The 15149-nt window shown below is 41.2% G+C and overlaps 3 protein-coding genes across 5 annotated transcripts; all 3 read left to right on the top strand.

Annotated features, from left to right (window-relative positions):
• The first annotated feature begins 54 nt into the window (after positions 1-54).
• On the top strand, positions 55-2992 carry cenpw (centromere protein W). The gene is made up of 3 exons (XM_008398080.2): positions 55-287; positions 395-508; positions 2195-2992. Exons 1-3 carry the CDS (start codon positions 201-203, stop codon positions 2219-2221), a joined length of 228 nt encoding a protein of 75 aa, XP_008396302.1. The 5' UTR covers positions 55-200; the 3' UTR covers positions 2222-2992.
• A 3706-nt stretch (positions 2993-6698) lies between these two features.
• Positions 6699-9989, top strand: LOC103457725 (R-spondin-3-like). The gene is made up of 5 exons (XM_008398079.2): positions 6699-7067; positions 7456-7647; positions 8755-8895; positions 8977-9123; positions 9213-9989. Exons 1-5 carry the CDS (start codon positions 6983-6985, stop codon positions 9407-9409), a joined length of 762 nt encoding a protein of 253 aa, XP_008396301.1. The 5' UTR covers positions 6699-6982; the 3' UTR covers positions 9410-9989.
• A 383-nt stretch (positions 9990-10372) lies between these two features.
• LOC103457724 (E3 ubiquitin-protein ligase rnf146-like) lies at positions 10373-14205 on the top strand. 3 transcript variants are annotated; one of them, XM_008398077.2, is made up of 3 exons: positions 10373-10588; positions 11467-11519; positions 11617-14205. In XM_008398077.2, exon 3 carries the CDS (start codon positions 11618-11620, stop codon positions 12704-12706), a length of 1089 nt encoding a protein of 362 aa, XP_008396299.1. In that variant the 5' UTR covers positions 10373-10588; positions 11467-11519; position 11617; the 3' UTR covers positions 12707-14205. The 3 variants fall into 3 exon arrangements, with proteins under 3 accessions (XP_008396299.1, XP_008396300.1, XP_008396298.1); XM_008398078.2 differs by having other exon boundaries at positions 11467-11538; XM_008398076.2 differs by having other exon boundaries at positions 10374-10588; positions 11467-11523.
• Positions 14206-15149: the final 944 nt, after the last annotated feature.

Below are 15149 nucleotides of genomic sequence, written 5' to 3'. Positions count from 1 at the left end.
CCAATGTGTAATATAATAATTTTCATTGCGTTGGTCGAAATAACTGTTCAAAAACGGTAGGAGGCGCGGCCACATTGAAAGACACACAAGCGACTAAAAAGCACGAAGAACTAATTGCGCCGGAAGTCAGAGAAGCGGGAGATTGGAAAACGTAAACAGAGTAAACAACCTTGTGAATTGCAGCCGGAGCATTCACAAAAATGCTGAAAAAGCCGCCGAAGCTAAAAAGCACCATGAGGTCTAAAGCCAGGGGGAACGTGAACATCACAGCGGACTCGGAGGCGTTGGTAGGCGGATAGACCCTGCTCGCTGATAGTGTTTTCGTTTGTTAATGCTAGATAACTGCTAAGTGCTTGCTACTTAAACAGTTGCTTTGTTTTCCATCTCCACTCAGATTGAACTACTTACACTACTGTTCTTCAGCAGCCTGGCTGAAGAGGCGAAGGCCAAGGCGTTTGAGGAGAAATCTGCAACAATCAGAGCTCACCATGTCAAAGCAGTGACTAAGGTCGGCGCCTTTAGCTTACCTCTTAAAACTAGGATTACATGAAGGCCATTTGGGTTCATTTAGATTTTTATGGCTGTAGGATTGCCCAGAAACAACAAGTACTTAGTAAGTGATCTTGCTCCCTTTCCAAAGACGCTTTAAACCCTGAGCATTGGGCAGTTTTTCAACAGTATTGTGTGTTTTCCTCTACAAAAACATGCTAAATAAGTGTGAAAGTTATTGAAGTTTTGTGTTTACTAGATATTACGGACGCATCTCAATTAATGAATCATAGCGTGAATAATGTATTAAAAGAGAGAAGCACTTAACAGATTAAATTCACAATGGTTATTTTTTTAAAAAGTAGCATTTTAAAATGTAACTTGAGAATTTGGACTCATTGCTTCTTGGCTGAGGCTGTTTTGGCATGAATTACTGCTTCAACACGGCATGGACCTGATCAGCCTGTACCTCTGCTGACGGTTTAAGGAAGTCCAGGTTTTCTTCTTCCTCTTCATAATTTTCAATAGACTCTCTAATATGTCGGGTGGTTTAGGCACTTTTTCAGAGTGGGCAGCTCCCAAGTCCTGTTTGCAACTTTTACAGCCCTATTTAGGTCTATGTCTGGTTGTTGCTGAAGCAAAGATTCCTGCCACATTTGCCCTTTGACCCTTTTTAAGCTTTTGAGTGAGCCTTGCTTCAAAATCTGTCAAAAGTGTTTAGAGTTGTTTTTCTTAGCTACACTTTTTCCTTCCATAAACATGCTAGGATACAGCACTCAATTAACCGACACCTTCTGTAGCAGTACCATAATATTTCAGCATTTTTGTCGTTCTCGTGTAATTTTTGAATTTCTGAGAACATTCTTCGTCGTCATCTCTTCACAGCATTTTTATTTATTATATCAGGATGGGCAGCATGAACGAAAAATTCTGTCATAATATTTTCCAGTATTTAGTCAGAAGAAAAAAAGCCCAATTTCATTATACTTTAGTTTTACTTCAACTCGTCGTTGCATACAGTTTGGGGCCTCACAAACACAAAATATTTCTGTTTAAATAACAATAAATCAAATAAAAACAAATGCCCTAATTTACTACACCAGTTACAGCGATCCTGCAGGCTTATAACTCAACCGTACACAGTAATAACACCTGTTATATCGACTGGAGACCACCACCAAGTCAGGATCTGGTAGCTCTTGCTGGAATGTGATGCTGAAAATGTTCCAACTACTAAGGTGGTATGATTTGTTTAGACTAAATATAAATCAGAGCCTAATGTCTGTAAACCAGTCAGGCGCCCTTTTATTGAAATCTGACATTTTTAATGATCAGCAGGACAAAATAAACCCCCATATGCTTATATTTTTCTGTTTATGACCTTTTTTTACTCGTTTGTAACCACCAACGAGGAACGCGTTCTGTGTTAAAACTTTAGTAATGATTACATAAAGGTTAGAAAGATATGCTTTAATGCATATGTAAATTATAATTTTGTAGTTCTTTAAATGGTCGATATTTGCTTAATTCGGTTACTGAACTGAAACAATGTTTACAGTTTGGCTTGCATTACTGTCCTCAGACTGAAAATCTAATGTTTTCACATAAATGCTTAAACTGTACCTCAAATGCAGTTTTTAAAAAGATCACTAAACACGTATTTCGTGTTCTGACATTTACCTGATTCTTTTCATTGTTTTTGTAGAAAGTGCTAAAAAAGGCAAGAGGATGAAGAAGACGAGGAGTATCGTGAAGAACTTCTTCATAAAAGTCTTTTCATGCTTTTATTTTATTTTTTTAAATCTCTCTTGCTAAAATGTTCTTTATTTCCCTATTTACTCTGTCTTCGTGTGGGTTTTCTGCTTTTTAACTTGTATTCTGGCTCTCAGTTGAGTTTTCTTTCCTCTCTCTCCGTCTCACAGCTATAATCCAGACGATTCCAGAATAATTTCATAATATCTGAGCTTATTTATGACATGAAACAGGCTTGTGTTTAGGGGCTTCTTCACAGCGCGTTAGTGCTCGACATCCGCTCGGCTCTCGTCTCGCTCTCCCGCTCATCCGTCATGGTTTCTGTCTTCAGCTGCACGCTTCACGGCCCCCTTCGAATTCCTCGCTTCGTCACGGCACACAGAATATCTGCACCATCAGATGATATCCTGCTAATTCCTTATCACCACTGATCAGATGCCATTCACAAAAGGAAAGGTCAAAGTAAAGACAAATCTTTTCAGTGTTGCTTGTTATATGAAATAGCAGTTTTTTTTAATTATTATTATTATAATTTTTTATTTATGGGTCATTTTGCAAACGCACCAAGTTCTGTTAAAGTGATTGTGTCAAACATTCCCGTGTTCATGTTTTGTAGGACCCATTTCAGCTGTGATCTGAGATGTTATATGATACATCAACACAGAATAGTGCTTTATTTTGTGAAGTGGAAAGAAAATTCTGAATGTTTTTGTTTTATTTTCAATAAATAATCTGTAAAGTCTGATCTATATTTATGTTCACCTTTAATTGCAGATTTACACATTTAGAGACGGGAGATGTTTTTTGTTTTGTCCTTTCCTCTTTGCAAAATATCTCAAGCTCAGTCACAGTGGATGGAGAGCAAATCTTGATGCAGTTTCTCAAGTTTAGTTTAGAAATGGACTTTGACTAGGCCATTATTGCACATAAATACGCTTTAATTCTATTGTAGCTCCGGCTGGATGTTTAGGGTTGTTGTCCTGCTGGAAGGTGAACTCCCGTCCCACGTTCAGTCAAATTCAAAAATACTTTATTTACCTTAACGAGAAATGAAATGCCTTCACTCAAATCATCCAAGAGTCTCTATGGATGGTAGCGCTGCTGGTTGTAAGGGTCTCCTCTCCAGTAGCAGTCAGCCTCATAAAAATTTCGAAGAGGCCTCTGACTGAAGACTTGCTCATGACTGGCAACAGCTCAATGTCTGGGCAGTAGAGAAGGTAACTCAAGGATGCACTGCTGATCCGCCTCATTTGCTTTTGCTGCTCTTTAAATCTCTGTCTGGCCGTACGGTTAGAAACCCGGGTAGAGAGACGTTGGCTTCCAGAATATGATCCTTGCCGATGATGATTGATGGAAGAGATGGTTTTCTCTGCTGTTTTCATCTCCGCCGGTGTTGGGACTCATAGTTCAGATATCATTTGAGCTTCGGAGATGCTGATCAGCTGCTACCAGTTGCACATCCAGTTACATATTCTGTAACTATCCGTCTTTTCATCCTGTCTGACCATTTTCACTGCTGCTGTTAAGAAGAAAAGCGTCCACATGATCCTCTACCACTTTGTTTCCCTTGACGGTATGATCACGCAGATGAGCACCGCTAGTTTTCTGACACACAGGGCAAATGTTGGTCTCAAACTGAATGCTCCACTCTAATTGATGTTCTTGCAAAACCTGTCAGTTTAGGTGGACAGCCATGTACGGTTGGTGTCTGGTGTTTCATTTTCAGAGAGGGCTGAATACAAGTATATGGAAAACCTTTCAGATTTCAGAAAAACAATGCCTGCAGATAATTTTCCTTCAAATTCACAATTGTGCATCACTTTAGTTAGGGAGTATAAGGTGTATGAATACTTCTTCGAGGACCGCTATAATGGAGTAGAACACAATCTGACTGCCTCTCCACTCTCCTCTTCCTGTCACTTATTCGGGCCTCGGCAAAGACATTCCTTGCCCTTATGTTGTTTTTTTTTCTTTTTCTTTTTCATTCCAGAATCCGATCTGGCACCCCTGGGAGCATTGCCTTCTCATGTTTGTCTCCCTGCTCAGATTTGGGGAGGTGTTACTCGGTCGCCCGAGCCCTCCACATGTCTCTCAGGAGCAGATCTGACTTACTGCTCACTCAGTGATTCACATATTTTTATACCGGGAGCCTCAGATAACACATCTGCACATGTTTTCAAAACCCAAATGTAACTGTTTTGACTTCTTTTACTTTGACGTGTGTTGGCTGCAAGGTAATTTGTTAAAAAAAAAAAAAAAAAAAAAAGTTGGTTTTCAGAGTCTCTAGTTCAACATATGTGCTTCACAAAGATGGTCAATATATCTATGCAGTTTTGCTCCCTGCTGGTTGATGGATGATGTTTCTCTGCAGCAGCTGGCTGGACATCCAGCGGCTCCTCTCACGTGTCATTTTATTGTAATCTATTCATGCTTTGCTTTCGCCACCTAGAAAAAAAAACACTCTAATGGTCTTTCATTATATATGTGTTTGTTCTTGTGTATTAAAGTTGAAGCCAAGCTGAAATGACGCCTTGTCCAGCTCCTCTCTTTAGATTCCTTCTCTTAAATCATTTTTTCCAACATGAATCCTCTCCGGAATGAAGTCCCTCTGCAAATCTCTGGCTGTTTCCTCCTGTGACATTTTTCCAGACAGACTCAGAAGTAAAAAACTTCACGTTTCTTAACAAGGAACACATGCTTTGTCCGCTTTGCTTAAACTCTATTGCATGAAATCGATCTAGGAGCGAACGGACGAGGGATTACGGGGGGAAAAAGTACGCTTTTATCTCCAACATTTGGCCTCGGAGCCAGAAGATGATGGGATGTGAATTGACAGGGTCTGAGAAGATTGCGGGAGAAATGTGAAATAAGTGGGAAAAGGCATTCCCAGACCTCTTTATGGATGTGAGTAACTGTTTTGAGAATGTAGAACATCCCAGAGTTCCCAAAACAACTGATAATACACACCGGGAAGGCAAACAAAAACTTTGACTGTCCTCCAGCTTTCCCCCCCGTCTTTTTAGCAAAGATCCTCTATGACTCTTGCACATCTCTAAATTTGCTTTCTCATTGAGAGGTAGTCAAATCATCCAGCGAAGTTTTGGTTCTCATTTTCCGAACCAGTCTCTTAATGGAAAACACACAGCTGATGGCTGCTGGTAGCCTTGAACAGAAAAGGTACGGGCGCATATTTCTTCTATATGTGGTTTCAGTCGGCTTGGTCGTGACAGGCGGAGGAAAAAGTGAGTTTTAAATGAAAGGAAACACAAAGTTGTTTTTATGAACTCGTCTCTGGTTCCCTCCAAAACTCACCAGCAGCTTTAGATGGACTTTATTTTCTAATTCAGTTTTTTTTTTTAAAGCACACCAGTCCATACAGTGAAAGAAAAAAAAAGTGTATTATTGTATAAGGTAAATATTTTGTACTCAAACATCCGCAATTGTATACAACATGCAGAGAAAGATGATATTCACAATTTTAAAAGAGACATCCTGGTGTTCTGATGCTGATGCATTTCCATCTGTTTTTGCAGACACACTAATCAACTGATAAATCATTACTTCATTTTTACTGTAACGATGCTGCATGGCTGCATAACACATGCTGTAAATGCTACATGATGCAATCAGTAATCAGTGTCGCAATATCTTCATAAAAGTTGAATGAATGACAACTAGTTGATGTTGTGAGTGTAAACTGCTGGTGAAATGTGAACATGTATGAGTTTATCTTTAATCTGCGTGAGCTGCAGTTAAAACCGGTTCTTATGAGGGGTGACCTTTCACCTCTGATCAATCTGAACTCAGACTGAGTTCGTTCATTTCATTTCTTTCTGTCTGCATGGAGATACTGCCACATAAATTGCCCATTTTGAAAAGAGATGCTGAAGTTTTTGTAATGTTCACGTATCCTTGGCAAAGACACATGTCGCGAGGTCAGTTTCGCTTAAAAGCAAAAATTGTAGTTTGGGACAGACATGCAGGAAGCGGGTTTTCCTGCAGCCACGTGGGCTGCGACAAGCAACCGTGCAGCAGCACCGAGAAATTTCTAGAAACCTTCTGCAGCACGTGTGCAGAGTCGTCAAAGCTTAGTGCTTCGGGTTTTATGAGCATCTACTTTACTTCTATAAACAAGAATTTTTTTTTTTTTCTTTTTCGTTTTTATTTTTCTACACTTGCCATAGATGCCTTCATCTGATTCTTGGTCCCAGCAACCAAGATCACTTACAATCGAAGACAGGGAGTGAGGAGGTGGGGGAAAAAAAACAAAATAAACGAAACTAAAAAGGGACTCTACCTTCAGTAAGAGCTGGGGGAAAGTTCCCCTCTGTGCACTGATCCAGAGCAACAGACGCCGTAGATGTGACAATGGATTAGAAGGAGGGATGAGGAAAAACGGAAAGGAGGGTGGGAGTGTGAACATGTGCAGGAAGAAAAAAAAAAAAAAAGAGCTTACCCAAACCTTGCATTTTTGTTGGAGGCTTGACTATCTTGTGATGGCTCCTCTTCCCCTGTCCGCTTTCCCCACGCCGTCCTGCCAGCTCGCGTAAACTCATGGAACGCACGCCGGACTTTTTCTCGGAGAAAACATTTCTACACTTCACCGCTGCAGTTTTTGCATGGACCCAACTGAAGGAATGCCATGGAGCCCTACAACGACTCATTCAAAAACGTCCCTGCTAGATTTCGGGTGTGACGTGACGCCTCTCTGCATGACTGGGTGAACTTAAGGAGAAGGAAAATGCAAATACCGGCGTTAATCTGGATGCTGCAGATCCTGAGCGCTGCAAGAGGCCCGGACGGCACAAGCGTTCTGAGATTTAAACGTGAGTCTTGGTGTTTGCGTCGACTCTGCAAAAGCAACTGCGAGTCGCTGTGAACTCTCCTGCGAGGGGACAAAGCGGACAAGAAGGGGGGTACATATGGAGACGATAAGCGTGGACTGTTAAGCTTTCAGGGAAGGATGTGGTCATAGATTTCCATCTGATTTACTCGCATGCAGGGCAAGAGAATTTATAGCTGAGATCAGAACTCATAAAAGCAAGTAGCCTGGAATATTTGCAAAACAGGGTCTGTTGAACGGAGTGTGTAATCTGAACCTTAATAGTAGTATTTTTGTTTATTTTCATTTTTTTTCCAGTCCAGCTCCTTCCAACAACTCTCATGCGTGCAGGATGAATTTTAATTCCGTGTTTACCTCTGAACCTGTGACAGGTAGTGATCCGGCGGGCAGCGGCTGTCAGGTAGGATGTGCGACATGCTCTCCGCTGAACGGCTGTCTGTCCTGTAAGCCTCGCTTCTTCTTCCACCTGGAGCTGGACGGCATCCAGCAGAGGGGGACGTGCATGTCCTCCTGTCCCCGAGGTCACTACGGCATGCGCTCTCCCCACATCAGCACTTGCATCAGTAGGTACCCAAAATAAGGAAAATTAGAGACCCTAGATTTACTCAAAGGTTTACAAAATAATGCATATATATAGTGTTCTGCAAACGTGCCGTTTATTTATTTATTTTTAGTTTGTTACATTACAATTGCAAGCTTTTTTTTTGTTACATTTTGATTTTATGTGAAAGAGCAATGTAACTGAGGAGCATAATTGTTAAGCGGAAAGGAAATGAGACATTTTGCATGGCTAAATCTGAAAAGTGTGGCATGCTTTTACAGCGGCAATCATTTGGGGCATATCTCTATTATCTGTAGGGTAGGGTTATTGCTAGTAACTAAAACCTTTGCCTGTTTATCTTTGTGTAATAGTTGGAGCTCGGTCAGAGTGCCTGAAGAGCCTCTGTAAACATTAATGTGCAACCGTTACAACAGATTCACAATTGGATTTGGGTCTGAACTTTAACTAGACTGTTTTAACTTTTTTTTTCTTAAATCTAAAGCCTTTTATTACATGTTTAATGTTTAGGTTTGTTGTCCTGCTGAAAGTTTAGCCTTCACCTCAGTCTCACTGGCAACATCCATACACAATTTGCAAACTAAAACAAAAGTCTGGTGCTCAAACGATGGTTTTCTGGTGATTTGTTGGGGCTTCAATGTCACTTAGTTAATTCTGCATTCATCCAATACTTTTTTGTGTCAATTTATGGCAAAACTCTGAGCATGTTACCTAAAATTGGTGTATTTTGTTGGCCTTCTGGCACAGATTGTTTTATCAATTCCACAGAACCTTAAATATGATATTAACTAAGTCCATTTGCTAGGAATTATTCCTTAGACTCCAATCCTTCTCTTTTAGGCGATCATTCAGTTTTGAAGCAGCCCCACACGACCATGTTTAACAAAGTCTTGTTAATTGTATCGGTAGAGGTTTGTGCTCTTCAAACATCTGAGGAAATTCAACAAAATAACAAAAACATCCAACTTTATTTTCAAAATGCATTGTTTTCTTGTCCAATATTCGGTACTGTTCGTGCACATGTGGGTCCACCAGCACCAGCGGCAGTATTTCTGGTGATGACAATGTGGTTGCTCTGCACTGACCAAGGTTCATTCCTATTGGCCTGCAGAGTGCAAGGTGGATTGCGCCTCCTGCTTCAGCGAAAACTTCTGCACCCGCTGTCATCCCGGCCACTTTCTGTACCGGGGGAAATGTGAGAGCAGCTGTCCGAACGGGCTGGCCGCAAACGCTGCACTGCGAGAATGCACAGGTACGACGCTCCTTCGCGGCACATGGAAACGGCTGAAACCGGGGTCTACGCAGCGTGATAAATTGCGTCTGTCTTTGTCAGAGTGCCCTGAAGGTTGTGAGCTGTGTGTGGGGAGGAACAATTGTACGAGGTGCAGAGCGGACATGTACCTCCTCCACGGTCAGTGCAACCACACGTGTCCCAAAGGCTTTGAGCCTGATGTCCAGCTCATGCAGTGCATGCCCCAAGGTGAGAGACGCTGTCCTTACCTTGCTTTTTTATCTCTCTCTCTCCGATGAGTGTGTTACGGTTTCTGATTGCCCCTCTGTCTCTTGAAGTTCATTGCGAAGTTGGAGAATGGACGAGTTGGGGTCAGTGCGTTCGGAAGCAGAACACGACGGTCCACAGGCGGGGAGAGGAAACACGCACACGACAAATCCTGCATTTCCCAAGCACCTCCGGTGACCCCTGCCCTCACGTTTCAGAGATCAGGAAATGTGCAACAAAAAAGAAGCAGAAAAGCAGGTCGGAATGAGCTGAGGAAATCACTTGTAAATTATTAAACATTCAAAGTCTTGTATTGCTCCCTTACACTTTTGGGGATTTGGTAATATTTCTGAAAAATAAATGATTTTCTCTAGGAGTCCACAAGAAGTTAAAAGAATCTGTTGGTCCATTTAGGATGGGGTTTTTTTTCTAATTAATTCATTTCATTTCATATTTAACTGCTACCATTTCAACATTCTACTTTGTTGTATGTTTTTACTCAAAGCAACTGCAACTTTAATCCCTTTCTCATGAATGATTCAAACAAATAATGTAGATATTGTGAAACAACAGTGTGAGGAATAAATCTGATCTTTGCACGTGAATGTTACTCAAATATGTTTACAATCTGTAATTTGTAACCCTTGTTTTTTTTTTAATAATGTAAAATGTGATCACATTTCTGTCTGTTGGAAAAGAGATGCTCTTCTTTATGTTGTTTTTTTTTCATCTAGAGTTGTTTGATCCTGAGAGGGTATAGTTCTGCCATTGTACATATAGTAAACCCGTGCGGACAATTTTGTTATTTGTATTGCTATTAAAATTTGCTTATAAAGTTATAAACACATGGAATGTTTTCCCAGAAATGTTTGTCCAGTCAGCTAGCTGGTTGTCACTTTTCTCTGGACACAGAGCTTTTTAAAATATAGGGACAGTCACATGAATTATTGTCTATATGTCCACATGTAGAATGCCCTACAGGTCATAAGCTACAGTAATAGAATAAAAAGGATTTGTATGGCAAAAAGAATATATTTCAAACAGAAAGACTTAATCTTTACGCAAAGACATGACACATTTAAACAAACTTTAATTCTTCCTTTTGAACACTAATGCCTAAAATATAGTGTCAAATGAACCTACATTAACTTAACACAGGGGAACATTATTTAATTAAATAAAAAGAAGAGAAAAATTTGCTCAAACCTAGGACCTAAGTGCGCAGCTGCAGTAGTGGGTGTCAATATCTGTGCGTTAGCGCCCCCTCTGGACACTAAAGACAGCTCAGGACTTGGGAGGGCCGCCGCCGCACCTCAAGCTCTATCAGTGCTAAAACACTGTATTTGGTTGTCCTATCTTTATAAACAGTGAAAAAAATGACTGGGGGTTTATAAAAATCTCCATCTGGACATCAGGTGAAGACGTTGTAGGAGTCTCCTGTTTTCAGGTAAGCTAGCTAAAAGCTAACCCCTAGCCTACAGGCTAACATAACAATATTCTACTGGAGGTGAAAAGATAATAGTTTGGGAAATGTTTTAACTCAGCTGATCGTCTGGCAGTTACATTACTCCCTATTAGATAGGAAAAACATCCGAGGTCGCGACAGGACAATAGAAACTTTATTTTGTTAGCAATTTAACAGTTTGCTAACGTTAGCTTAGCTGGAATGGCTTAGTTACCACTTAAACAGCGTTTTGTAGCTTCATGTATTAGAATTTATATTGTTTATGACAAAATACATTCTTTTGAAAACGGATAAAAATGTTTGCTACTAGAGAATATTTTCATTTAAATCTGTTTTTTAGTAATTCCAAGATGTTAATGTGGGTTGTGTATGTATTGGGCGTTACCAGAAACAAACACCTGTTTCCCCATGACAGCAGAGCTGTCAGCGTTACAAACAAGATAAAAATCACTAGGTTCAATAAGTTTAAAACGGGTGACATTTATACAAAATACCCAGTTTTTTGCTTATGTTATAAATTCTACAAGTTTTTGATTAAACATTCGAAAGTGACAAAAAAAAATGCAGAAGTCTGAAAGTGGTTAACAGTTTTGCACCGGTAAGAAGTTACCATAATCAATTATCTAGGAAACTAAATCTGTTCATTTTCATTTGACTGTCTCAGATTAAAACCCCAAGATTGATACTTTATGTTTTTGGAGTCACTGATCATCAAACTGCAGCTGAAGTAAAATCAGTAAAAAAAAAAAGGACGTTTCAAGACTATTGTTGTCTGCATAATGTGTACAATTTGATGTGCTCAAGAAAACTGTCCAGTGTGAGATTTTCACCCTGTGCGCTGGCTTTTTGTTGTGTTTCAGGGCGAGGAGGAGGGGGCATTGCAACAAGAGACCCCAGCTACAAGAGACGCATAGCAAGTATTTACCAAACCAGTTAAGCTGTTCACTTCAGTGCAGAAAGGAACAAACTTCCCACCAGGTTTACCATGACGGTTCTGTTTCTCTCCGCAGCATGGCCGGGTGTGGAGAAGTGAACCTGTCTGTGAACACCCCAGCTCCCTCCAAGCTTGAAGACGACTCTTGCAGCTCCACCACCACCACCGCTGCTACTGCTGTACCACCGGAGTGCGCCATTTGCCTGCAGAGCTGCGTCCACCCTGTCCGTCTCCCCTGCTGCCATGTCTTCTGTTTTCTGTGCGTGAAAGGCGCCTCCTGGCACAGCAAGCGCTGTGCTCTCTGCCGGCAGGAAATCCCAGAGGACTTCCTGGAGCGCCCGGTCCTGCTCTCCCTCGAGGAACTGAAAGCCGCGGCCGCTGGTCTGAACCGCGGCGGGAGCGAGTCGCGCGGAGACTACACCTGGTACTACGAAGGGCGCAACGGTTGGTGGCAGTACGACGAGCGCACCAGCCGAGAGCTGGAGGAGGCCTTCGTGAAGGGGAGGAAGAGCACCGAGATGCTGATTGCAGGGTTCCTTTACGTGGCGGACCTGGAGAATATGGTGCAGTATCGGCGGAACGAGCACGGCCGCCGGCGCAAGATGAAGAGGGACGTAGTTGATATCCCTAAGAAGGGCGTGGCAGGATTGAGGCTGGACTCCGAGCCTGTCTCCGTCCCCGCTTTACCAGCGGCGGTCTCTGCTACAGCAGAGCGCGTGAGCTCAGCTGACGGCTCTGACTCCACAGGTCAGCCCCAGCCTTCATCCTTTGGGATTTTGGTTCCCCTTCCTCCTATCAGACCTCAAACGCTCCTCGGACGTCATCTCGGCAGCCCTCTGTCTCCGTCTCCGTCGCCTCTGGAACAGTCTTTCTCTCAGCTGCTAATCAGCCAGCCGGAGGGCGAAGAGCTGGAAGGAGACGGCGAGCTGCAGACGTACGAGTCTGCGTCGGGGAGCAGCGAGAGTGAAGAGGAGGAGGAGGAGGAGGAGGAGGAAGACGGTGAGAGGAGAGGAGAGTCTGAGGAGCGACGAAGACGCACACAGAGGCCGCTAAGGGAGAACCAGCCAACCAGAGTTCCTCCAAGAGGCATGCCGTCCAGCTCCGGCTCCGGCCTCAGCCTCCGCTCGCGCAGTCCTGATGGACAGTGCACAGTCACAGAAGTATAGCCCGGCGCAGGGGTCTCCACTTCATAAGACTCATATCAGCTCAGCAAAAAATAATGTCTCAAGACGCAATTCATCTCAAAGTTCCGATTAAAAGGAGAAATACCGCTGCTTTATTGTGATAATGTGCCAAATATGATTTTTATGTCTGCCTATTTTTTACGTTGAAATAATTAGTGGGTTAAATTTAGCCTGTCTGCTGAAGCTTCACAACAATAAAAATAATTTGCAGCAGGTAGATAAAATTAGAAGAAACATATAAAAGGACACATACCATGTGTTTAAAGCCTTTTCCATTACAAAAACATAAGCGGCAAGAAAAGGGCTGTTTTCTTAACAGATATAAAACAATCTGGTTTTATTACAGGTTGGACGCTTCAACAGTTCCTGGACAGATGCTGGAACTCTGATGTATCCAAGCCCAGTTCTGTACTGGTGGAAGCAAAAATACATGGTTTAATTCCTTTAGTATTGAATCTTCAGGCCGCTTAAATAGTTGGATGCATTAAATCTATTCAATCTTCTCTTCATTCAGCCTCTTGCCTCGTTGTGTCCTTCCTTTTTTCCGTCTCTCTTTCCTCTTCTGTCTGTTTGCCCCTCCAGACTACATTTTCTTTCTTCCTTTATATCTTCCCTTACTTTATTGTAAGTGTTAAATAATCCACTAATAACTCACAGGAGTTCCAGCATATATTTATGATCTGTGGAGCGCCCCCCTGTGGCTGTATTCTTGGCTCATGTAGAGACACTTCTCGTTTTGAGTTTCATTTTAAGGGAAAAACTTTTTTTTTTTTTTTTTGTATTTCTTTTTCTGCCAAACACAAAACGTATTTTCAAGTCAAACCATAACTTTCCCAAATCTTTTCAGCGGAGTGATTTTTTTATTTTTTCTTTGGCTGATACTTAATAATTTTTTTTGTTTTCAATTTCTGGGTGATGAAGTGAAAATGAAGCTAAAATGTAGCAACTTGCATAAGCACTGCGAATGGTTAACAGCTTTTTTCCCCCCCTTCACGTTGCACTTATTTTTCAGTTTGAAATGTAGGTACGCAGGATGTGATCTGCTGAAACTGAAACAGGAGGTTATATAAACGTTACGTGTGTGTGAGAGCAGAGGGAGGCTGTATTCCCTCTATTTTAGTGTCTTGTTTTAATTATGGACTGTTGGTGCCGTTGTGAACAGCGCTGGGTGCTGAAAAGCTACTGGCAGATCCACTGGAAAGTTTTTGTTTCTATGTGCAGGAGCACACATTTGGGTTTCTATTTTTGACTGAGCACTCCTAACAGAGCCACTATCAAAGTAGCTGCACTGACATGTTCTTGGATGAGTTCGGCCTGTTTACGCTCTCGCTCTGGTTCTTTCCCTTTACCTCCTGCTGGTTTTGGTCGTTTTTTCTCAGTTGGACTCTTTTTGTGTGTGTGTGTGTGACTACCTTTTTTTTGTGTTGTGTTTCTCTAATGATGTGTTGTGAAGCTATTAAAGTGTTAATGACTTAAAATCACATTCTGCTGAATGACTTTTTTTAAAACAAAGTTTCAACAATTAAGCATTCATTTAAAAACTAGGGTTGCAAAACAAAATCTGAATCGCCAGCTCAGGCTTTTTTAAGATTGGTGATTGGCCAGAAAACTGCCATCAGTGCACCCCTCATAACTAATACATGCTGTATATAAAAGAAAATAAAAAATCTGACTTGTGATATTAAATTACACCAAACATGTCCTGTTTATGTCAGGTTCTATTACAAACATGTTTGCTAAATTCCAGAAAGATTTTCTAAAATCATTGGTTAAAACAAATTAACCATGAGATTATGGGTTACTACATTACACATCTTAATGTACAATTCAACATGAAATGAAAATATTAGTCTCTTAGCTCATTTATTGTTTGCTTTGCCACTATCTTTGTGGTGATGTTTGGTAAATGTGACTGGCCAGAACAAAGCCACAAACAAGTCTACTTGGGCATGAGTAGATTCTGAAAGTGTGGAGTCTAAGCTTTCTAATGATGTCAAACACATGGAAATAAAAAAAAAAGTTCTTTACTACCAAGCATTGTGCGCATTAATAACAGGGCTATTTGTGATGTAAAAGCACAATTTAAAAAGTAGACTTGAATTGCTTTAACAAACAAAAATTCTTTTCTGCACCATTAAATATAAAAATAATTAACCCATTTCTATCGATGCTATTTATCTATTGTGTTTAATTATTTAATTTGATCATTTTAAATAAAAATAACAATAGCTGCTGATGTGCAAGCAGAGCATCATTCATTACCAAGCAAAGTCTTATAAACAAAGAGCAGTTCTCACTAACTGAGACGGGTCCTACCACTCACCGCATAGAGCCATTCAAAGGAATCCAATCATTAATGAACTGACACATCAACACTCAGCAGCTATGATTTTGCGTCCTCTGTTCAATATACCTGGACTTGTCG

Source organism: Poecilia reticulata, linkage group LG21 (genome assembly GCF_000633615.1).
Source record: "Poecilia reticulata strain Guanapo linkage group LG21, Guppy_female_1.0+MT, whole genome shotgun sequence".
Lineage (NCBI taxonomy): Eukaryota > Metazoa > Chordata > Actinopteri > Cyprinodontiformes > Poeciliidae > Poecilia > Poecilia reticulata.
This window is presented reverse-complemented; position numbering and strand designations above follow the sequence as displayed.

Bases quoted from the DNA above. Each gene is read 5' to 3' on its own strand.
- cenpw (XM_008398080.2), top strand. From the start codon at position 201: ATGCTGAAAAAGCCGCCGAAGCTAAAAAGCACCATGAGGTCTAAAGCC. The intron at 288-394 runs GTAGGCGGATAG...ATCTCCACTCAG, and splicing joins CAGCGGACTCGGAGGCGTTG to ATTGAACTACTTACACTACT. The intron at 509-2,194 runs GTCGGCGCCTTT...TTGTTTTTGTAG, and splicing joins ATGTCAAAGCAGTGACTAAG to AAAGTGCTAAAAAAGGCAAG.
- LOC103457725 (XM_008398079.2), top strand. From the start codon at position 6,983: ATGCAAATACCGGCGTTAATCTGGATGCTGCAGATCCTGAGCGCTGCA. The intron at 8,896-8,976 runs GTACGACGCTCC...TGTCTTTGTCAG, and splicing joins TGCACTGCGAGAATGCACAG to AGTGCCCTGAAGGTTGTGAG. The intron at 9,124-9,212 runs GTGAGAGACGCT...TGTCTCTTGAAG, and splicing joins CATGCAGTGCATGCCCCAAG to TTCATTGCGAAGTTGGAGAA.
- LOC103457724 (XM_008398077.2), top strand. From the start codon at position 11,618: ATGGCCGGGTGTGGAGAAGTGAACCTGTCTGTGAACACCCCAGCTCCC.